The sequence below is a fragment of the Halichoeres trimaculatus genome, unplaced genomic scaffold (assembly GCF_033239565.1).
Source record: "Halichoeres trimaculatus isolate MK-OKI-2021-1 unplaced genomic scaffold, fHalTri1.1 fHalTri1_scaffold_1, whole genome shotgun sequence".
In the NCBI taxonomy this organism is placed as follows: Eukaryota; Metazoa; Chordata; class Actinopteri; order Labriformes; family Labridae; genus Halichoeres; species Halichoeres trimaculatus.
In genome coordinates this window covers 31,417,350-31,441,202 of record NW_027437179.1, presented here as the reverse complement: position 1 = coordinate 31,441,202, position 23,853 = coordinate 31,417,350, and the positions used below count along the sequence as shown (strand labels likewise).

Genomic DNA, 23,853 nt, shown 5'->3' with positions numbered 1-23,853 from the left:
TGCTGGAATTTAATATTAGAGTCTGCAAGACTTTTGATCTATTCCAAGGGGTTCATGCTTTTTTTCTTGGCTTTCTGTTTTGTTTCTTTACTCTTACAATTCCAAAAAAAAAAAAAAAAATTAAGGATGATCCTATTTTTTTTCTTCTCCTCTTCCATTAAAAAGGTATCCATTGAATGTATTACTTTGTACCTAGCCAACAAGCACTTTATGAAGAGTGGAGTTAGCCTCAATTTTTTCTTACACTGTATTGCATCATTAGAAACATTGAGGTGATATACATGTTTAAAATTCTACCTCCTTCATACTATAATATGATTCAATTGTATAGTTTTCCACCTTTTCTCTTAATCTCTTTTAATATCGTATTTTAACTTTTTTTATAGAATAATACTGATACTTTACTTGTGGATGTGAGAACTTCAACCACGTCCAAAAGGTGTGGACCAGTAGGACTGCATTCTTAGAACATTTGTCATTTACAGATGATGCATCTTTAAATATAAAAGGGACATGCTGCCACACTGTGGCCAAACACTTAGCTACCTTTTTTTTTTCTTCAAAAGAAATGGAGTTAAAAGATTTTTAAAGATTTTAATTCTGATGAAAAAAGGAGTTAAAGGTTTGGAGGAAAAGCTTAGTTAAGATTGCCCCAAGGGTCAAGAGGCGACATCCGCTTTTGTCCCCTGACCTATGTCTCGCCATTATTATGTTTTATTATTTGCTTGTTTTTGTTACTATTAAGCACCTTGAAATGCATTTTATTGGTACAAAAACTACTGTAAGTACATGATTGATCCTTAAATTCCATCATGTTTGTGCTCTCTGAAACAATGAGTAAATCTTTCAGCCAAAGTAAATTATTCTAATTTCTGTATGCACTTTAACAAAATATTCATCTTTAATGAGTCTTATTCGCTGTATGATGAAAACATTCAGTATGAACAGATTTTGGTTACTTGTCTAGACTGTTATTTATCGAGAGACAGACTGAGGGTTTTTTATTTCACTGTAAGCTTGTCGCTGCCGGACGCTGCCCCCTGCCGTTCGGAAGACTAATATCTGACGTGACGCTATCCAACGAAAGCCAATGGCAAGCAAGCGCGAGCATCCCCCAGCCAATTGGAGTCGGTATTTTTTTTAAAGGTTATAAACGGAGGGACGTTTGAAATCAAACAAGAAGCAGAGTAGAGTGGAAGTGTAAGCCAGCCATAACTGAGGTCGGATTAATCCGTTTTGATACTGCATATTTAACTTCAGGTACCTTTTCACAGCATTGGGCCGGCTTTCAGGGGGAAATTATATTTCCGTAGCATTTCTTCGCCGCGACTTTAAAATTGTTATTCATGTAGTAAGCCACAAACACCGGGTTACCAACTGACCGAGCTAACGGTAGCTAACTGCTCCAGAGCTACTTTGAGGTCATAATCTGGATAAGTGTCGCTCCGTGGTTGCTTTTGGTCTCTGTGAAACCAAGCTATCACACAAAGGTAAGTAAAACAAATTTATTGTACTTAATAAATATGTATTTTTAACTTCCATGGTTGTCATAGAGCTAACGATGGCCCTGTATTTAACGTCAATGGCTTCAAACGTTAGCCACACGACGGAAATGCTAACGTCTCTTCCTAAAACTGGTGGCGTAAACTTAAGAAAAGAAACTGTATGAGCGATTATAGCAAGGTACCCAACGTTGCATGACAGAAAGTTCAGCTCATAACACATAGAACTAACGCAATATTGCAAGTGATGCTTCATCTATGATAGCACATAGTGTTAGATAAGCTACATGCTTATAAGACTGACTTTTGGCTCTGTGTGTCCCAACTCCACATTGAGTGTTCATTGTGTTTATGGTCGAAGAATGTGTTTTAACGACATCCACTTCCCCCTCTTTCAGAGTATGGACTCTGCTGCCAGGCTCAAGCTGACCAAGGACTTGAAACCTCAGAAAATTGACGTAAAGGTAGGATGCAGTGATTAAGAAATTCAGGGCTGATACTGATTCTGATGTAAGATAATGATCAAGGTGACAGTCCATGCTGATACTGATCATGTTATGTCTTTATTGTTGTTATTTTAGTTTTTGGATCCAGATTTCAATTAGTGAAACAGCACAGAACATTTTCAATGACCAAGTTTCTTTTTGTTATGCAGTTTAAAAAACAACTTTCAATTAAACAGTTATTTTGCACTCCCCAGTCTGCTTAACATCAATTTAAAGCTCAAATACACTTATACCAACTTCAATTCATGTCAGTAATAATGATAATAATAATAATAATAATACATTTTATTTATATAGCGCTTTTCGGGAACTCAAAGACACTTGACAACTGTTAAAATCAATACAAGCAACGAACAGAGGTCAACCAGAACAAAACAAAACAAAATAACAGTACAATCACAAATTAAAAGCAAATTTAAAAAGGTGAGTTTTTAACAGAGATTTAAATAAAGAGAAGTCGGAGCAGTTTTGGATTTGCATGGGGGGAGAGTTCCAGAGAGTGGGGGCGGCTATGGAAAATGCTCTGTCCCCCCAGGTTCGGTACTTGGTTCTGTGAGGGGGAGACAGGAGGTTGGTGTGTGAGGAATGGAGGTTACGGGAGGGAATGTGATGTTGGAGGAGGTCAGTGAGGTAGGAAGGGGCCTGGTAATGGAGGGCTTTATAGGTGAGGAGGAGAATTTTAAACTGTATGTGGAAGGGGACGGGAAGCCAATGGAGATGTTGGAGGACAGGGGTGATGTGGTCACGGGAGCGGGTGCCGGTGAGGAGGCGTGCAGCAGAGTTTTGAATGTACTGTAGTTTATTGAGGACTTTGGATGATGCGCCATAGAGGATGCTGTTACAGTAGTCTAAGCGTGATGTGAATAAATGCATGAACCAGTTTTTCAGCAGCAGAAAAGGAGAGGAATGGACGGAGGCGGGCTATGTTTCTGAGATGGAAAAAGGCAGTTTTCGTGAGCTGAGTGACGTGATGGTGAAAAGAAAGGTTGCTGTGAAAATTCCGAGATTACGGATGTGAGGTGAGGGAGATAAAAGGGAGTTATTGAAAGTGAGACCGAAGTCCTGGATGGGGTTGGTGAGGGACTTGGGGCCAATGATTATGAGGTCAGATTTGTTGTAGTTGAGTGATAGGAAGTTGTGATTCATCCAAGTATTTATGTCAGTGAGGCAGTTTTTGATTGAGGAGTGTGTGTCTGGGGTTATGGCTTTGGTGGAAATGTATAGCTGAATGTCATCTGCATAACAGTGAAAGTGAAGGCCATGATGGCGGATAATGTCACCAAGGGGGAGCAGATATATGATGAAAAGGAGGGGGCCAAGCACCAAACCCTGGGGGACGCCTTGAGTCAGAGGAGCAGTGTGAGAGGAGCAGTTGATTATGTGGATGAACTGTTGACGGTCAGTGAGGTAAGATTTGAGCCAGTCTAGTGCGGTTCCAGTGATATTGACGGTATGTTCCAGGCAGGAGAGCAGAATGGTGTGGTTTATGGTGTCAAATGCGGCAGTAAGGTCGAGGAGGAGATGAATGTTGAGGTGGCCAGAGTCAGAGGACAGGAGTAGGTCATTAGTGATTTTGAGCAGGGCTGTTTCTGTGCTGTGCTGGGGACGGAAGCCGGATTGAAATGGTTGGAAATGGGTAATATCACAGTAATGGTAAATCCTAATGTATTTTGCGTATTTATCTTTAATTTATTTAGTCTTACTTGGATTAAAAGAAAACTGTTTAAAGGTCATTTCATTAATGAATTGTACTCTCTTTGATTGCAGTCAAACAGTGATGGGCCAAAGCGAGTTCCTGTGTCCCAGCAGTCCCAGATTTCTAAGATAGCAGTTGTTGCACCAACCACAGCACAACGTGTCCTAGGCATGTCAAATGGACCTCAGCGCATTCAGCGGCCCGTGAGCCACCAGAAACCACCCCCTCACACCTTGGGTACTTCTAAGCTCTCCAGCCCATCCGGTCTGGATAAGAACCCTGCTAACCAGAGTGGGACACCCTCACAGCCTCAGCAAAACCAGCCCAAGACGAATGTACCCAAGGCTAACCCAGAGCCAGCAAAACCACCATCGGAACCAGCAAAGCAGAAAAAACCACAGAGTAAGAATAATTCAAAAGTGGAAAACAAAGCAACAGTGTGTGAGTGTTGTGTTTCTGAATAGCATTAATACATAATTTTATCTTTTAATTAGACAAAGAGACCAAGAATGAGTCTGCAAAAGACTCAGCAACAAGGTATGTCAAATAACTGTAGACCATTTTTTGAAACATAAAGATTTTGTCTCGTATTGTCTGTAACAATTCTTCTTTCTGCTCTTGCAGCAAGCCATGGAGCTTGGAGAATTTCGACATTGGCCGTCCTTTGGGGAAGGGTAAATTTGGCAATGTCTACCTGGCCAGGGAGCGACAGAGTAAGTTCATCCTGGCCCTGAAGGTGCTTTTCAAGAAGCAGCTGGAGAAGGCGGGGGTGGAGCACCAGCTAAGAAGAGAAGTAGAAATCCAGTCTCACCTAAGGTAACAACACAGCTTATTATGCTCAGTATCAAATATGAAATCAAGTGTTGTTTTGTTTTGGCTGGTACAAAGTTAATGTAGCTCAGTGTTACTGAGATGGTATCAGTCCAGATAACCAGTTAAGTTTAGGCTAAAGAGGGGAAATGGTTAAGATTTTTGCTGTTTGCCGTACAACAGCCGACAGCGAGGAGAACATGACAATATGAGATGAGACTAGGGCGGTAGCATAATTTTCAATGTATTCACCTTTTTGAAAAGGGTTAACTTTCTATAAATATTTGGTGTTGATATGTTTCGGTGAGCACCAAATGGAGTCTCATACTGAAGTCTCTGGTACAGCAGTAAAACTTGAGACCCTTTTTTGCTGCAGTACAGTTTGACCTGTATGCACACTCAAGTGCTGTATGCTGTACAGTAGCATGTCCTGGAGTATGAAGCCAGTTTATTGATGTCCCCTATCATGCAGGATCGAGCATTCATTGGTCCTTTTCCATCTCCTCTCTAAGTTTGTTTCAAACCTGATTGGCCCATGCTGATCTTGGTGTAAAGGTTTTTCTCAAACGGGTGAAAGTTTGCAACGCTATCGCAACCCTCTGCATGAACTCCCATCATTGACCTCTGACTGTCCGCTGGTGTTCCTTTAGCTTCTAGCAGTTTGCTTGGCATACTAGAGATTTTAACAGTCTTTCTCCGACTACTTCTCTGCATTGAAAACCCGCAGGCACCCAAATATCCTCCGCCTCTATGGTTACTTCCATGATGCAGCTCGTGTATATCTCATCCTTGAGTTTGCACCCAAAGGTGCACTGTACTGTGAGCTGCAGCGCTGTGGACATTTTTCTGAGGAAAGAAGTGCAACAGTAAGTGTTAATTTATGAACTTTCTCCTAAATTTATTTTTTGTTCCCCCTAAGTGCATCATCTTACTTTTAGGAGTACACTAATTGTTTATGTCCATGTCAGCTGCCTAATAATCCCACAAACATGCTCATGGTCAGGCTCCTCTTGAGTTGTAAGAGTTTAAGAGTGCACTTGACCACAACGTGATGACTGTTGTATTTTTTTTTTCTTAACTAGTACATCATGGAGCTGGCAGATGCTCTCAACTATTGCCACTCAAAGAAGGTGATCCACAGGGATATCAAACCAGAGAACCTCTTATTAGGGGCTAATGGGGAGCTGAAGATAGCAGATTTTGGCTGGTCTGTTCACACACCTTCCTCCAGGTATGCTGACATGATTTGATTATTTTCAAATTCTGTCACCTTCAGTTTTTTTTTTTTCATTTTGTCAAGCACTGTATCTGTGAAACCTGGGCGATTGCTGTTATGTGTAACATGCACTCAAGCCAATCTGCTGAATGATTCTTTCACTTTTGTGAATCTTTCCTAAACTCCCTTTAAAAACTAATCTCACCTATTTTCTTTTTTTTGCCCAGGAGAACCACATTGTGTGGAACGCTTGACTACTTGCCTCCAGAGATGATTGAGGGAAAAACTCATGATGAGAAGGTGGACCTGTGGAGTCTGGGTGTCCTTTGCTATGAGTTCCTGGTTGGAAAACCTCCATTTGAGGCTGAAACTCATGATGAGACTTATCGTAAGATATCAAGGGTAGGTAGAGGTTTATGACACACCCCATCAAATTGCGTATGAAAAAGTTTTGATTTTTTTTTTTTTCATATTTTGATACGATTGAAGAAATGAGGTTTTTGCCTCACTAGTCTTTTATTCTTTCCTGGGCTGCAGTTGAGCACTGTGCTGACTTTTCTTGCCTCACATACAGGTGGAGTACACTTACCCTGCACATCTCAATATCAGTCCTGGAGCCAAAGACTTGGTTGCAAGGCTTCTGAAGCATAACCCCAGGCAAAGACTGCCTGTTGAAGGGGTCCTGTTGCACCCCTGGGTGGTTGAGACCTCCACCAAAAAGCCTACAACTGTTAAAAGTGATGGACCCAAACAATGAGCCCTGTCCCCCTGCAGTGTGGGGTCATGCACAAAGTAAACATCAGTAAGCAGCTCATTTACCGGCACCTGCTGTCTATGGAATGACTTTTTGGTGATATCTTTCTCTGGATACCCTGAGCCACTTCTTAATATTCAAACTTTATATCCTTTTTCTATTTTTCTTTTCTTATTATCGGTAACTAATGCCTGTAAATATTACACTGTTTTTGAAGAATTATGAAAGTTTTATCGAGCTTTTTGAAAATCTCAGTACTTGAAATAAAGTTTGTGACTTTGGAAACAAGCTGTTTATATCTATCATTAATACATAATTTAATGTTGACTTTTATACACATTTCAGCTCAGTTTATTGTCTTGAGTTCTTGGTAATCAAGACTTTGCACTAATGCTTAATGGGCGTTCCAGGAGTGTTGTATGGCCACCAGAGGGAGCTAAAGTACAACTAGAGTTTAATGGGAAGCACGTTGCTAGATTAAGGTGGTGTCAATTCTGCTGTCTGTTCATAATTCAGTTCAATATCATGAGTTTAAATTCTGCTACAATAAAAATTGTAAAATAAATCTTTTGAAAGAGTTTCATTACAACAAATGAGTTAAAAATGAAGAGACATATGTGTATCACACTTATTTTTTACTCTTCCGAAAATTGTTTTTAAAGCTGAAATTTGAATTTCTGTATTATTACATTTATGTATACCATCAACTCGCAACAGTGGTTCAATTTTAAGCATGGAAAGTATTATTAGCATTTTACAAGTCTATTCAGAAGCTGCCAAATTGTGAGGGCCCGATGGGGCCAATGGCTACCGACTTTGTTGTCGGTTAACTGAAAACCATGATTTATAACTTGTCAACATTTGCACCGTTCTGTCGTAAATCAGTCTGTTCGAGAGTATGTCAGGAGAGATGTAGCAAAACATTTTTGATAGGGTTTGAAGTTGTTGAAATGATGCATTTGTTCGTTTACTGCTTTTTCAGTTTCTGTCTGCCAGGGGGCCAGTCTTAAAAATATAGTGATGATGGTACAAAGTTCGTCCTTTATATCTTTTCTTTAATGGAAAACCCATTAGCTGAGCACATGCATATATCTATAGAGCCATTTACTGCATTTTTTTAATCGTCCATAAAAATTGTTCATTGCAAAATGTATTTGTGAGTCTATAGAATATTAAGATACTTGCTGTTAAATGCGCTGTTTGACTGTAATCACACTTTTGAAAATAAGTTATGGAGACCTATGTACGTTTTTCTTTATCCTGAGATCACTTAGCTATCTATTTAAGCTGCATTCGTGGTATTAATCTGATTCCTCGTGTCTGCTGACACGTTTTCCCGTTAGGTCTTGTTAAGCCGTCTGCACCAGGTAGCCTCTAATGTGACTTTTTAGCAGCTGCTGGATTAGTTTCCTACGTCAATAAATGGTCTATCCAGATGTAGCGTAGGGGAAAAAAAATCAACAGTGAATGAACAGGTCGAGCACAAGGCCAGATGCCTGCAGGTGAAAATCTGCTCGTAAGATCTTTGTCTAAGCATGCAGAAATATAAGGCCCAACTGAGAAGGGTGTGCTTTAAAACTCTATGTAAACTACTCAGATGTGGCTGCAAAAAAAGTAGGATTTGTAATAGGATTATAAGAAAACAAAAGGCCTGTAATCGAACACACACACACACACACACACACACACACACACACACACACACACACACACGGTATATTTTCAATGCACTAAAACCATCAGGCTTTCGTAGGACACCGATGAACTAGATTTTGCTTTAAAAAAATGTGAATACACTATTTTCTCCAACATTTTCTGTCTTTTATTATAGAGAGAAAAAAATACATGTTCTGACCGTTTGTCGTTTTACATAAAACCACACACATTTTTACAATATAATTTCACTTATGTCTTTATTCTTTAATATTAATTTCACGATATATGAGAACGACTTTGAGATATACATTCCATCTTTTTGAAACCACAAGAACACACTACACAAACGGTTTTATAACATTTCCACAGGACCCATTGCATTGCACAGAATGAAAAATGTCTGTATGCACATTTTCCTCTTTTTTCAGATTTTCAGACACCGAATTTGCGACACTGAAGTCTCCCAAATTAATTCCGGAACAGGCCATGTTTAGTGAATGTAAGGAAGAGCATTATGGGGAATTGAGTCAGCAGGTTTTCAATCTAGGGTCCCCGTCTAAAGCTCACAATTCGGGCCAAGATATCGGGGCTGATTTATTGGGGGAAGTGACTTTCATTATTGCAGATTTAGGAGCTCATTAAAATAAATTTAAATGTTGGAAAAACAAATATCAAAGTATCAACACTTTCACGCAGAAGAATCAAGATGATCAAGATTTCCATTTATATATAGTTCTACGCCCCAGTTTTGAAGTGTTTTATGTGTCTGAAACATCATACATTCAATGCATAGTTTGTATAGCTGCTGCGCGTACTTTGATATTTTTGCATGAACAGCTTTTTGAACTGTTTGGGAAAGGTCCAAATTCCTTATCTCTAACGGCACTCCGCTTTCCTTTGACACTCTTTTCGATGCATTCTAGTGTTTTCACTGCTGGTTATTGCCATTATGTTATTTTCCCCTCTTGTCTGGTTTGAACACCACACTACCAATAACAATGTTGCAAATAACCTAAAAAGAGGACAGTGGCATTTATTTATTTTTTGTTTTCCTCCAATTTAAATAAACTTTTCTAATCTTCATAAAATTACAGTATGCCGTCAAATATCCGTCCATCTTAAGCTCAAGCGTTACATTAAGTGAAGTCTCATGTGGGTAGCACCACACGAACGACGAAAAGACAAACTGTCCTTGCAAATTTAGTTTAAGGTTGATATTGTAAACGTTCACTCCACTGGAAAATATGTTTATGTACGTTTGTTCGCATATTTATACAACATGAACTGTCCATATAGTGTATTGTGGATGCAATAGATTCCCTCGCTCATGACGGCTCCGCTTTACTGTGTGAGTGTGTGGGTGTGTGCAGAAGTGTGTGCGCACGCGCCTTTATTCTTAACTGATGCCAGACTGTGTGTGTGCGTAAATGTGGTCTGTGCGCTTTACGCATGGATTAAGCAGAAGGGGGCAGCGTTGCTGCAAAGTCGTGAGTTTTGTTCATTTATTTATTTATTTTTTCACTAAATGGGGTTGCAGTTAACATCTATTTCCGGCAATGGCTTGAATCTACTCTTCTATGTTATATTTGAAAGCCTCTATGAGCCCCTCCATGGAGTGGATAAAACCGGATATGCTGCATATACCTCCTATTACAAAGATGGCCACATCAAAGAAAACCTGGTGCCATTGCAGCTTTCTCCATAAAAGCTTGAGGTGGAAGAGACTGGGAAGCAGAAAGCACAGGCCTGCACCTGTCAAGCTGCCGGTGAGACCCATGAGGAGAGCGAAATGTGGCACATAGATAGCCATGAGCAAGGTGAACACAACAAGGCTACAGCGGAGAGTGAGTCCCCAGGACTTAAGGCGTCCATCGCCTCCATAGCAATCTGGGAAGTACGACCGTGCCCCTTCCTGGAAAAAGCTTTTCTCCAATACCTCTACGGCAGCGAAAAATGGGAGCGGGTATGACAGCAAGGCTTTGGCCACAAGGAAGATGTTGACGACGGCTCGGATGCCGGGGGGCAGGTTGTCTGTGATGACCTCCTTGGTTGCGTCAGCCCAGGTCAGGTAGGCCACGAGGGCGAACAGGCCCTTCAGGATGCAGGCAGCGATGTGAGTCCAGTTCATCATGCAGTGGAACTCGCTTGGTTTCTGCATGTTCCCCTCCAGGGACGGCAGGAAGATCTGCGAGGTGTAGCTGAACACGATAATCCCTATGGAGATGGGAAACTTCTTGACATCGATGTAAAACTTAACCTTGTCCCAGGCCCAGTCCCGCGCTCTAGAGAGGCAGTACGCGATCACCAGGACGTTGATGACAAAGTGGGCCAACGTGCACAGCAAGCTGAACTTGGAGACGGCTTTCAGGTTCTTGAGGAAGGCGCAGGGGAGCAGAGCGGCGGTGGCGATGATGGCCCAGGATTTCTGGGAAATGGGCATGTTGGGGAAGCTGTTGTACATGAGGTTTCCACTGACCACCACATACAGGATGCAAGTCATCACAAGCTCTATGATTTGGGCTACATTCACGATATGGCCACCCAAAGCCGGGAACCTGGGCTGGCAGCAGGCGTTAGCAATGTCCACATAGGAGTCCCTCACACGGACCAGCTGCCCGTCTTCGTTCTCCTCGTACAGGCAAGCAATGAGGATTTTCCCCGTGTAGCAGCACACAACGGCGGCAAAAATAATGAGAAAGAGTCCGAGATATCCTCCATGCAGGATGGCGTAGGGCAACCCAAGAACGAACATCCCCTAGAAACATAGAAAATGGTTGAAACGCATTATGAGTGAGTTACAATGTATGTCTGATCATGAAATAATTAAATGAATTCATCCCCCAAACTTCGTGAATATTTTACACAGAAATAATCTTTAAATATGGAGAATTTGGCTCTTTAGTCGAGGATGTCACTCCGTTTCATGTTGTGGGTTTTCCACTTCGCTTTGAGCGCATCCACCGCCTCTGACGTCACCAAAAGCTGGAGGAGACACACTATTACGTCACGGTGACTGCCGTGACCACTGCCGTGATAAAGCATGAAAAGGATTGCGTCTGGGGATTTTGTCGCATAGCCTACACACACCAGGGACTCCACTCTCGAGTAAGCCCTTGCTGTCCAAACGAATTTCTCTTATTTCCTTTTCACTTCAGAAAATATCAAACTGGACCAAACCACAGTTTTGGCTTCGTGTGCGTAATTGCTCATGCGTAAAAACCTTTAAGGTTTCTCATATCTCTCTGCAAAAACGTTCAAGAAAAGAATATCTGCAATGGGGTGATATTTTTTGTTGCGTAAAATGTAAGATCCACATTTTCACTTTTCCCAATTCATAACATTTCTGGTGTTGCAGTAAATTAAAATGCCGTAAATACGCGTATGATCCAAAAGAATTGCCCAGCTCATATACTTCTCTACATTCCAATCAATGTTTCCATCTTTTTAAAGTCATTCATTCACTGCCATATGTATTTAGTTTCGCAGCTATCAGGCACAGGCATCGGTGACTTTGGACGTATACCTGGAGACAAAGAATGTATGTGATGAAGAGGAGGAGGATGAGAAAGAGGAGGGGGGCACTAGGAATCATCTACCTTCTTTCTCAGCTCGTTGTACTGCTTTGCTCTGAAATCTCTGCATTACTTCAGTGAAAAAATCACTTTGGTGTTAATAAGAGTTTTTTTTTTTCATTTTACTTAAAAGTGCAATTTAAACCTTATAAAGGGATAAAAAATAGTTGTCTGTTGAGGGTGTTTTATGTGAGCTTGAGTGTTCGTTTGTGTCGAATTTCACAGCTTCTCTTGAGGCGCACAGCCAATTAGCACAGCGCACCGGACCCGCCCGTTCTCAGCCTGTGAAGTGCGTCTTTTACCTGGATCGCGTTCGTCACGTTCCAGCCCGCCTCCCAAGCGGTGATTTTTGGTTTGTCTTCTGCCAGCTCGTTCGCTGGGGCTCCATCCTTTGAGGCTGAGTGCGGTGGACCGGTGCCGTCCCTCTGGTAGTGGCTGTCCCCATCCAGCGCATCTCCGTCTCCTGCGCCCTCTCCTCCCATCTCCTCGCTTGTCAAAATATCCATCTGCATTCCCTGCCGATGATCGTAGTCCAGGTCATCACAGGCGGCGAAGCCTAAAGCCTCCTCATCGGTGGCGGCCTGGAAGCCCATCCTGGCAAACATGCCGCTCACCTTCGCCTGGGATTTGTTGCTGACAGAGGTGGCTGCATTTGACAGTTTATTAGAAAGCTTGCTTTTGATTAACGTCGCCATCTTCGCTCCTCTGTTGAATCTGTCCGCAGCTTAATTAGTGTTTTTCTCCTCCAGACAGTAAAAACGCGAGGCTACTTTGGGTGGCAGCTCGTGATACTCTGCATTAGATAAAGCCACGCAGGGAAAAAAGCACAAGTTTAGTTTCAAGACACCGACGGTTTTCAGTTGCTATCTCCACTTCTTGCTCAGTGAACGCCTGCTGCTCTTGATTATCCCGAGGTTCATGTCACCTTCAAACGCCGCTGCTCCGTTTCTGCATCTTGACTCTGCGCTCTGATGCTCGTCGAGTAGCGCACCTTTACAGTCTGTGAGGCAGCTTGGCGGTGTGCGCAAAAGCTTTACGCACGACAAAAAGGCGAGCCACAGGTTCTTACAGGGCCTATGAGATCGCTTTCTTTCAGGTTATAAGGTGGCAGGCAACGTTTCCAGGAGTCGGTTGTCGGCTTTCAGGTGCCTTTACTGATGCCAATGCGGTACCGTGGAGCCCGGGGGGAGGCAGGGAGGAGACACGTGTCCTCATCAGCCTGCCAATGCAAAGCACGTCTCCAGCCCTCCCAGTGCCCCACCAGGAGAAAACGGGAGAGATTTGCTGCATTTCTAGGGGAGGTGCTTGTAGTACCCCCACCACCCCTTCCCCAACCCATAATCTATAATACCTCATCCTAACATCCAATGACATTCCGGGGGCCTCAAATCTTGCATAACTTTACGCGTATAAAGGGAGGCTGGGATTCGAAGAAACCCCAAACTCTATGGACCAATTTAAATAACATGCCAAACTATTTTTTTAAGAGTTTATATTTGAGGAGAGGACGCCGAGGATGAAAATAGTGCACGAAATGTTCTCTGGGATTACAGGGATTGAGCGTAAAATCCGTGCTGCATTTGTTTTATTTTCCTGCGTTTTGTCTTTGCTTACGATGGTAAGATTTGAGCTTGAGAAAACAAGATTTCAAGGTAGTATTTTACAGGTTAAAAGAAGGAAGCAATGATTTTCTCCCAAAAATTGGAGCGTAAAATTTGCTCGCCTTTTATCCCTTCGGCTTTGGCGGAGTCTTCATTCAGGACTCTCATTCATCCATTTAGTCATTCAGTGACTCGATGTGCGTGTGTGAAGATGCTGTCTAAAACATGGCGAGGTTTTCGTTGGGAAAAATCTGCATGCTATGACTTAAAAAAAATCAAAGACGTCAACAGACATAGGTATGTGAAACTGGAGTAATAGTGCGCAATTCTTTGTTTTTCATTCTTCGGAAGTCGCGAGTGTGCCTTTTTTTTCCATTTCAACTTTTTTACGGAAAAAATATGTAACACTGTCTGTCCGAAAAAGTAAAAAATAATGTTTGTTTACTTTAAAGAAATTATAGGGGTTAAAATGGAATTCCAACATATGCTGAACACGTTAGCTTTCCTCCCACGCACGTCTCTGTTTTATTTGCTTTGCCTTCTAAATAGACATGCACGGCTGTGATATCACTGATTTAGCTTTCCATTGATGTAAGCCCAAGCGAGCTCCAAACAGTTTGTTGACATTGTCCTGTCAGTAGTACTTTGTGTCCAGCGTGTGCACTGTTTCCTCAGGCTGCAGACTGCAGGATCATGTGATCCAAAGCCGCGGCCTACAAACACAGTCTGAACTACAACACTGAGAAAGTATTGTGACCTGCTCTACTGCAAACATCCTGGTTGTTTGCTTTGAACTTGGGGGTAAAATAATAGCATGGCTCTTAACCTGATGTGAGCTGGGTTGTAGCCTGATCAGAGCAGTTGGAAAAAGTCAGCTGTCAAAATTCTATTACTTTTGTTTGGAGGCCTATTATTGTGCCCAGAAATTTATAGACGAAAAAAAGCCAAATACAATCTTTTATGTTTCTCATAGGAGATTAAAAAACAGCTCCTGTTGACACAGATATTTTTCCTTCATTCGAAGAATACGTAAAAGCGTTTCTTTCTTGATATTTTTTTCTAATCCAAATGGATGAATAAAGCAGCGTCACGTAGCATGATGGAGGCCGATCCTTATCAGGCCTGTGCATCTCTGCCCTGGTTCAAACGACAGGATCCGAAGCCTAAAATACGAGGCGCTTAAATCACTCACCTTCACGCGCGCCTGCCTTTTTTTCAGTGCGCTTTTTTTATTCTAATTGTGGGAACAGAAATGGCTGCCCTTCCCTCAGCCCTGAATGAAAGAGTTAATGACAGAGGCTGTTATCAGCGCGCTGCAGCCTTGCTCTGATCTGCGCTCTGTGCTGTTTGATGGAGGCTGCTGCAGGATGAAAAGAGCAGCCGTGACACCGGCAGCCTGCAGACCCTCTCATGACCTGCTGTACACATGACAATAACAATAATAAAAGGACAGACTCTGCTTGTCATGAGTGTGTAGGTATTTGGACATAGATTAAAGAATACGATTTTAGGTTTTCACACTCAGCTTAGGCCTCTCAGACACCATGTGACATATGTGTTTGCTGTATAATAAGAAAAAGAGCCCCAAACTGCTGGAATAAAAAGGTTTGCAGGCCCCAAACGCACAATAATCTGTCTGACGTTCTTCCTCTGCCCATGCTCTGTGGGAAACACATGCTTATCCTTAATCTGCAAAGTGATTTTTCTCAGTTTATCACCCACCCTCAGAGGCATCAGGGGGTCAGGGTGCTGCGTCCCAGGGGGGTCCTGCTCTCTGTCAATACAGATTTCGACCAGTTAGAACTCTTTATCTGTGCTGCATCTATGCTCTTATCTTCCACCTGCACGGACCTTTGTGCTTTTCGTTCCTCCTGATGATTGAAAGTCAAATCCAAAATGGTTGTTGTGATCTCAGTATGCCCTCGAATTCATTTCTTCCATTGTACCCCCCACCCCCATGCACACTTACTCCCCCCACGTCCTCCTCTCACTCCTCACTATGTCACCCCCGGCTCTCCTTTTTTACATTACACACATGGGTGAGCTGGCACAAGGTTCTCCGCCTCCGCGAACCCCCTCCCCTCATCATCCTCCGCAGACACCAACCAAACCTCCCACATTTTTCCCCCTTGAATCACAAAAATAAAAGCCTAACTCTCGCCATAATGGAAGATTTTTTTTTCTCCTGGAGGGAACAAAGGACAGAAAAATGGAACTCAAGCCCGATTTTGTTGTATCAATAAACAAACATAAAGCAGGTGCAATAAACAAAAGTATTTGCTAGAAGCCGTTTGATGATTTTAAGGCTCCTATTTGCTTCAAAGTGTGTCAGGCAGGGTAAACTGGCTTTTTGGTTTCCATGGTGCTGACTGCAATTATGTAGGTCTACAATGAAAGTCATTGTAGGCTATCATTACCTCAGCCATTAAATGTTTTAGAGACAAGGTAATGGCGAGTGCGTAATAAGTGTGTGTGTGAGGGAAAGGGGAGTGTGTTACATGAATCTTTGTGGCACGACCCAGATTAAGCCAAGATAAAGGCGTAGTAAAATAGTTTCAAAATCGCGATGCTGTAGAGTGATTAAGGTAAATATTTCTGCCTTAAAATCTAAGCATTCATAGTGTGCGACATAATCTATCATTTAACCCTTCATTGCTCGGCTTCTGCTGCGTCCGTGTGCCCGGTGAGGCAGAAAAACACCATCAACACTCCTCGCTTAATAAGAGACAGAGAAAAGGCTCTCGGGGCTCTCCGGGGACCGAGAGGAGGGGAAATTAGCCCACATCAGGCTAATCAGAGGACCTCAGAGTCCATTAACATTTGCATCACAATCACAGGTAGCACGCTGTCTGTGTTATCGACTAGATTATGTGTCGTCTGCGCAGAGCAGGTCTGTGCAAATCAGTTTGAAAGCAAAGAGAAGGAGAGGGCGTATCAGGCTGCTTGTGATGCGGTTCAGATTTCAGCACCACGGACAGAGTTTGGTTTTCTGTGGCGTCTCAAAGTAAAAACCACCAATGGAAGCTCGTATTTTGGAAGGGTTTTTTAATAACCTGACATGAGATTCAGCAGTTTATCACAAAATAATAACTTTGTTTTTTCTGTAAATCAATACGTTGCCAACAGTGATCCGGGGAAGTCAACAAAACAAAGCAGGATATTGCTTTAAAGCGGCTTTCATAGCTGAAAATAGACGAAAAAGTGGTGGGAAAAAAGATACATAAATTGACAAATTAAAATTATTTAGAGGGACATGGCGAATCTTATCTCCTAAAAGTAGGCCTATAGTTATATAACCCAGTCTGTGTTCTCACCATGTTTTGTTTAGATGATACACTCATCAGTCATTTTGCATGTTATTTGCCTTCACTTCCTACTCTTAGAAATTTAGCATAAAGCTAAAACTAGCATAAAACCAAATGTGATGGCCTTATCATAGCAATTACATTTGAAAATGTTTGAAGTAAACAAAAGTACAAGATAATTTATGTAACTTTAGGGTAAAATTGATCAACTCAAATTAGCTATCTCTAGAAAAGTCACAATTTTAAGTATTACTTTCTACCCTGCTGATGTTAACCAGTAGGTTTTTTTTTTTTTTTTTTTTTAAGATTTGGAGCTTTTTCAATTAAACAATTTTAATGCGACAAGCCACAAAACAAACAACTCACCCCCAAAGAGCCCTTAAAGATAACCAAGCTAAATGTTAACTAGGCTATAACTCCCTGTTAAACCAACTTGCTAATCAAAGTTAACTGGTATCTAAGCTGTTAAAACGGTAGAAATACCACAACTCTCAGTTTTCTGTGCTATAAAAGTTCTTACTAAACTATAGTTACTCCTACTTGTTACTATAGAATTACTGGAAAAAAAACCTTTTAGCCTTCCCTTGTTTAACACTTTGTACAGTCCACTTTGAACACCTGGCAAAACCAAAAGCGTTGAACTTGGATCAACTCGGCAATTAAAACCAGAAGAAAACAACAAAGACTAAAATAATAAAAGATGTAACCAAGCTAGAGTGAATCCAAATATACACACTCTCACAGACATATCAAATGACTACAACAAACTGCTTGGTATAAAGGCTAAATGGGTTATTTTTACCTTAATGGTTCAGTGGTGCTCCTTAACAGGAGCAAATGGTCTTTTAAATGTTCTTTGTCATGTGTGTGTATACAATTTCATCACATATTAAAACGTTTATATCAAACGAAATCGCACTTAAGTGCAAACACAGGGTAACAAAACACACAGAGAGACTCTATTTGTCCATTTAGAACAAAGAGCATCATGTTTGGGAATCAGACCTGTTCATAGCATGCCATGACGCCAACATCAGGACATTCATTTCCACTGTTTTTTTTTTTTTTTTCATATCTCATGAGGAGCAGGAGCCGCCGCTCACTTCCACAGACAGAGAAAATCCAGGTGGCCCACAGTGGTAAACCACTAAGAGCCTTTTCATTACTCCTAATGCGCCTGTTTAATGGCTTATTATGGGCTCCCCAGAGACTCCCTCTGAGAGGGGTTTGTATTAGTCCTGCATGATGGCGTCCGCCTCTGAACAACAGTGACAGATTATACTATCTATACATCTATTTCTATTTCTGAAGCAGTGCTGAGTGTGGGACTATTTTATTCCTCGGAAGGGTCCAAACAGCACTTTTATGCGCATTTCTCCCCCTTTTCCGTGTGTGTTTGATACCAAAAGCTCCCCAGACGCCGTTTTGCAGTTAACCCACAGTGACTCTGCCCTCTCCATCAAACCTTTGACGTGCTGTTTCCCGGCGCAGGTCGGGTCTCCTCTCCTGCTGCGACACATTAACATTGTAATTGCCTTTTTTGAGTACAATAAACTGAGTTAGTCCGCGGGGACCTGCACGCCCCTTCAGGCTAGAGCTGGCACAAAGCTATGCCATTGATTTTTCACACACGTTTCTGCCATATGAATAAAAAAATAAATCTAAGACATCAACAAACACGGACCTGGACATGTGTGTTTCACATGTTGATGATGTATAGTCTGTGCTGCACATCTGACACCTGCCTTGGGGCGAATGAAATGAATTATGAAATAAAACAAACTCATTATTGTTTTAAATTGCCGTCTTAGGCGTTGCAACACTTTTATTGGCTGCTGCCTTTATTTTGAAAGACCTGGAGTATGTCTCCTGTATTGATCAGGACTTAAAGTGAGTGATGAACAATAATCAATATGTATCACACCTAATCCACTCAACCTTATAGTTAGATCTCTTCCCTCAGTTGTATTGATGTATCTGTGCAAAAGTGCAAAATGCAGGGCTACTTGGTGTTTTCCTCACCTGGAACATGTGACTATTTGTCTGATCTGTGACTGTGCTGGCTTGTGTTTAAATGTGTGTGTGGGGGGTCTTGTCACCCAGTCAATAAGGAGCAGTGCTCAGCTTGTGGTTAACTGATGTGTAATGGTTTTGTTCTCATTAAAGTTTGATGTCTTGAGAGCAGCGACATGTTGTCGGCTCTCACAGGGATTCCTCACGTTTGAATCACTCTGACACTTTGACTCACAGAGCTGAAAGGTTCACAGTGTTTCATCCTGCAGCAGCACTTCACACGGTCACAACACACACCACACACAGTGACAAGTGGTTTACCAGCAGGACAAACCTGCCTGATAAGGTCAGTGTTTAATAATGCTGCAGAATCATCTAGAAAAGTAATTTTGAAAATTCACTCTACAGACAGCATCAGTCAGTAGATGAAGAAGGCCTTAGATTTTTATAAGCCCCAATGCATCCCTGAATATGATTTTGTGCTTTTGTAGATGCCCACCTTGAAATGTATTTAACAATACTGTTGATATAAAGTGTCAAATAAAGTTACTGTTTAAGAGGAAAAGGCACATAAAACTGTATGTCTGACAGGGGATTAATACAAAAGGATTATTAAACTTGGGACCTTGACCAACAAATTGTGTTGTTTGACCAATTTCCTGGTGCTGCCAGCAGTTAGACATCATACTCCCACAAGTTGCGGCCATTTCTGTGTCTCATCTTTGTTGAATGAGTCTTGGTTTCACTGTAAAAAGTAAGTTCCACATGGGGCTTTACAGTGGCTTTCTTCTGCCGTTTTAAACCAAACAAGAGGCCTATCTCCTGTGAAAATGAATAAAACACACTGGTCTCATATTTACTGAAATAACATTAGAGAACAAATGTGTAAATAAGAAAAAGTGCAACCCTTTTTTTAAAGTGTTTTTGATGTATGAGGTTGAATTCAATCATCTCTGTTGCATTTCAGGGAGTTGAGAAGTCTACATCTTTTGGCTTTGGGGACAAAGCATCAAGCAGATTTGTGGCCAATGTTGAATTTTGATCTGAACCTATATGACATTGGTGACACACCTGATTTTGCTCTCCACACAAACAGAAACCAGGACACCTCTCAGATCTTTATAAAACCTGGCTTCTTCTTTTTAATGTGGAATCTGTAAATAGATATGGAGTCCGATGTGATTGAGGCTCTTGAAGTATGAAAGTACTAAGATAGAGAAATATCAGCATACTTATTACTACAATAGTAGTAATTATTTTTTCACCGTCTTTTAAAAACACACATTTAGTATAGTAGTAGTTGCATTCAAAACACATTTACTGTTGGTGCATAAATTGTCCTCTTTCTTTCTGGAAACTGGATCAAAAGCTGAGATGTACAAATGAAGAGGAGACACCGGGAATCCCTTTTTTAAAATTAGCACTGACGCTTTGTTTATTCTAACGCATCCCTGTGTTTTTATTAGTATAACCCATCCATTTCCTCTCCCCATCCACTCTGAATGATTCATTGAAATGCACATCTTGTTTGCAATTGACTACATTCACAACCTGCTGAAAGCTTTTTGTTCAGGCCCTGTGATGTCGGCAGGCCTTCAAACGGCTTTGATTTAATTGAAACTCGCAGCGCTCATTGAGAGTGCTCTGAGCTTAATAAAGCCAACTGCTGGCCATGTCGCACACAGGTTTGTGAATAAAAACCATGTATTCTTTTGAAAATGGGTTTCTCCCTCCACGTCTGCCCATCCCCCACCACAGCCCAACCGTGTGGTGCAGCCACTCTGGGCTGTCATTAACTGCTATTGTCAGCCGTACAATCAAGAGCTGGGGAAAAATACTCTAGCACTTATCATGAGCTCAAACACACACACACACACACACACACACACACACACACACACACACACACACACACACACACACACGAAAACAGGCACACCAGGAGAATGGTTGTGACTATTGATTTCTGGGCTGATGTGCGAGACATCGCACAAATACAGAAGCCCGGTAACAAAAGGTGTTTTTGTCTTTGGAGAGCTCTAATTGTTAGCAACACCAGGCTGATGACGTCCTCTATATTTAGACGGCAGGTCAATACACCCACTGAGCAGACAGTCATCACGTTGATCTTCAGATTGTTGTGATCACTCTTGTCTGAGAGAAGAGACAAAAGTGGAAAAGAGGAAAGTTCTGTAGATATTCGATGATACAATACCATTTAACATTGTAATTTCCCTGAATGAATATATCAGGTTATAGTTTAATATTACTAACAGTTCACAAAAACAACCATTTAATCAGTTCTTACAAACAACATCTTATGTCTGATTCCTCTTGCTTCTCTGTGAGCCAGGGTTTTCCTTCCCCAGGTCAAGCAGTTGCACTTGGAGACATTTATGAATATTTTTTTGATGATAAGTTAAAAACTTAAATTTTAAATAAATACGCATATATTTTTCAAACTTTGAATTCACATATTCAGTCAAAACTTAGCAGCTATGCTCCTTCGGGAAAGTCTGGGTTTAGCGTTATAAAATCTCAGTGACAAGTGCAATATGCACTACATTATAGGGATGGAGCACACTAACACTTAAAGAAAGAGACAAATAAAATCTATCAAAGTTTGTCTGTTTTAGTATCTGCCAAAATGTCTCATTACACTTGTTACATATATTATACTTTAATGATTCTGTTTCAATATACCAAAAAAGAAAAAAAGATGTGATTGATTATTGTGACTAGCAAGTACCTTATAACTCTAAGTTAAGTCAATTTAGCTTAGAAGCTAATATCTTGAAATATAAATATTTTTCAATATCTGGACATTTGAGTGTGGCTTATTTTTAAGTATAACAATATATTTGCACTTGGAATGAGACAAATGCTCTGTATTGTTGAAGTCTGAGCAGGATATGTGCAGGATATGTCTACATCAGTCCCTCAAACACATCTTTCACTGAGGGACTGGAGGCTAATCCAGCCTCCTGTTTTCTGCCTGATTTGTGCCACAGTGAGCTGTGTCCCCGAGGGAGACCTCTGTAACACATCTCATACCAACCTGTCAATAAACTCAACTTCCCTCACTCGTCTGGACAGCGGCCCTCGGGCTGTCTCCCTGTGTGTGGCTACATCTCAGCTCTGATTGCTTTCAGATCTCCCTCTTGTACGGTTTAAGCAGAACACTGAGGAACATGTGCATGGCGGCTACAGAGGGCAAGATGGATACAGGAAACACAAAAACATTCAGGGTTATTATTTATTTATTTATTCTGCATGATCAAAAAGTGCTTTAAATTCCAACTTGAGCTGACTGATGACTTCTCTTTCTTCAACGACTACATTGTAAAACAAAACCTCCTTATTGTCAAGCGGATAATTACAGCCATATTTCCCTATTTTTTGTTCCAAACATGTAACACTGCAGCCACAGCCAGCTTAACTAAAAACACTGCAATGATGTCTGCATAGATGTCATATATAGAAACATGCTTTAAAATAAAAGGCTTAGAATAACTGCAGGCACTGATATGCAAAGCAGGACATCGCCATCTCCAGACTCATTTTTCTTCTATGCTATCTGTTGACAGAAACACAAATCAGGTCCTGTCTGACCACAGACAATTGTTTATGGTCTGCAGTGAACACATATATTCAACAAAGCTTCTCCTTGAAAGTGATCAAGATGGAAGTAGGCTTTTTATATGAGTCCAGGCCCTTTTTTTGACAAAATCTAAAGGAGGAAAACCTACATGCAGACAAATAGTTGAGAAACAAAAGCCAAACAGCTAACAAAGTAAACTTTTTAATAAACTGTTAATAGAAAACACAAAGGTCACACCCAAGAATAGTGGGGAAGGACAAAGACAATCTGGTACAGAAGGGAAACGCAAAGGCTATACACACACTGGGGTAACAAGACGACAAGGGTAGGGCACACAATCACAAAGGAGGGAAAACATGCTACAAATTGTGTGAAGTCACACAGGGAGTACACAAATACATGAGTACCAAAGATCAAGAAAAAAACAACAACCTAGAAGTAGCCCTAGAGTTGAATCCATGTTGAATTCCTGCAGATATACGTAAATATTTTGCTGTTCATATCTGCAGTAACAGAAGTCAAGCTATCAGATTACACCTCCTCCTAATTCAATCTTGAATGTAGCTTATCACCTCTCCACCCTCATCCGAAATCTCCCTCTCCCTTTGGAGAGCCAGATAGCATCTCTATTGTGCGCTTGTGTTTGGCTGAGATAAACAATATTAAACACCTCTGTATCCGCACCTCCTCTCTCCTTACACAATCCACTTCTCACTCTCACTGCTGCATTATTGCATTTCAGCTTCACAGCTCTCTGTGCTCTCCTGTGAATCCCTCAACCCCTCCTGTCACTGTGTAGTGGTATCTCCCGGTGTAGTTTGTCAGTGTGTGTTAACGGGGTTTCTACATTCTAGCTCTTTGTTTGTAGCCATGGGGGCATTATCTGAGGATGGACACATTGTTTAGTGTGTTGATGATTGGTCAGCCACCATATTCATGGTCCCCAGAGAATTACTTCAGCGGACTTTGGTTTTCTTCTGACGTTTCCTCCGCCTTCTGTGTTGTTAATGTGCATGTTCCAAGAAACAAGCCATTAAGATTTGTAGTAAGTGTTTCATATTGCATTGTATCCTATAAAGTCTTGTCTAGTCGTATCGTGTAACATGTTGTCTCACGTTGTGTTTTGTGTTTTTGTGTTATGTTGCAACATGACATATATCATTGTTTTGTACTATATCATGGTGAGGCAAGATACATCGTATCATATCATGTTGTACTGAGCTGAGTTATGTCGTATTGTATAGTATTGAATTATATGCATAATGTATGGTTGGGGATCTTATTTTGTCTTTATGTTGCAGCTATGGACTGTAAAAAAAAAAATGGACATCCGCTTGCTCGACTCCAAGTGAGGGCGCCACAAAAACTGCTTCCCCTGGTGGCTGGGTGCAGTGTAGGTAAAAAAAAAAAATCCATCTCCCCAGTCATTCCAGATGAGCAATGGTCAAACTTTAAAGGTCCCATATTATGCTTCTTTTCTGCAGTTTAATATGGATCATTGATGTCTTCATGAAATTGTAGTAACATGTTTTGGTCCAAAAAGTCAATAAATCAAGCACAGTAGCATTGTTTCCAGGCTCTCATAGCCCCTCTGTTCAGAACGGTCTGATTTAGTGGGCGT

The 23,853-nt window shown here is 41.3% G+C and overlaps 2 protein-coding genes across 2 annotated transcripts; one reads left to right on the top strand and one right to left on the bottom strand.

The window, feature by feature from the left end:
- The first annotated feature begins 1,145 nt into the window (after positions 1-1,145).
- On the top strand, positions 1,146-7,020 carry aurka (aurora kinase A). Its single transcript, XM_074671532.1, has 9 exons — positions 1,146-1,490; positions 1,901-1,966; positions 3,776-4,106; positions 4,199-4,241; positions 4,329-4,520; positions 5,242-5,380; positions 5,597-5,745; positions 5,958-6,132; positions 6,305-7,020. The coding sequence occupies exons 2-9, from the start codon at positions 1,904-1,906 to the stop codon at positions 6,485-6,487; spliced, it is 1,275 nt and encodes a 424-aa protein (XP_074527633.1). The 5' UTR covers positions 1,146-1,490; positions 1,901-1,903; the 3' UTR covers positions 6,488-7,020.
- Positions 7,021-8,380: 1,360 nt separating this feature from the next.
- Positions 8,381-12,968, bottom strand: slc32a1 (solute carrier family 32 member 1). The gene is made up of 2 exons (XM_074667348.1): positions 12,015-12,968; positions 8,381-10,895 (listed from the first exon to the last, which is right to left on the bottom strand). The coding sequence occupies exons 1-2, from the start codon at positions 12,405-12,407 to the stop codon at positions 9,708-9,710; spliced, it is 1,581 nt and encodes a 526-aa protein (XP_074523449.1). The 5' UTR covers positions 12,408-12,968; the 3' UTR covers positions 8,381-9,707.
- Between the last annotated feature and the right edge of the window lie 10,885 nt (positions 12,969-23,853).

Bases quoted from the DNA above. Each gene is read 5' to 3' on its own strand.
- aurka (XM_074671532.1), top strand. From the start codon at position 1,904: ATGGACTCTGCTGCCAGGCTCAAGCTGACCAAGGACTTGAAACCTCAG. The intron at 4,521-5,241 runs GTAACAACACAG...GAAAACCCGCAG, and splicing joins GAAATCCAGTCTCACCTAAG to GCACCCAAATATCCTCCGCC. The intron at 6,133-6,304 runs GTAGGTAGAGGT...CCTCACATACAG, and splicing joins CTTATCGTAAGATATCAAGG to GTGGAGTACACTTACCCTGC.
- slc32a1 (XM_074667348.1), bottom strand. From the start codon at position 12,407: ATGGCGACGTTAATCAAAAGCAAGCTTTCTAATAAACTGTCAAATGCA. The intron at 10,896-12,014 runs GTAAAAGACGCA...CTATGTTTCTAG, and splicing joins ACGTGACGAACGCGATCCAG to GGGATGTTCGTTCTTGGGTT.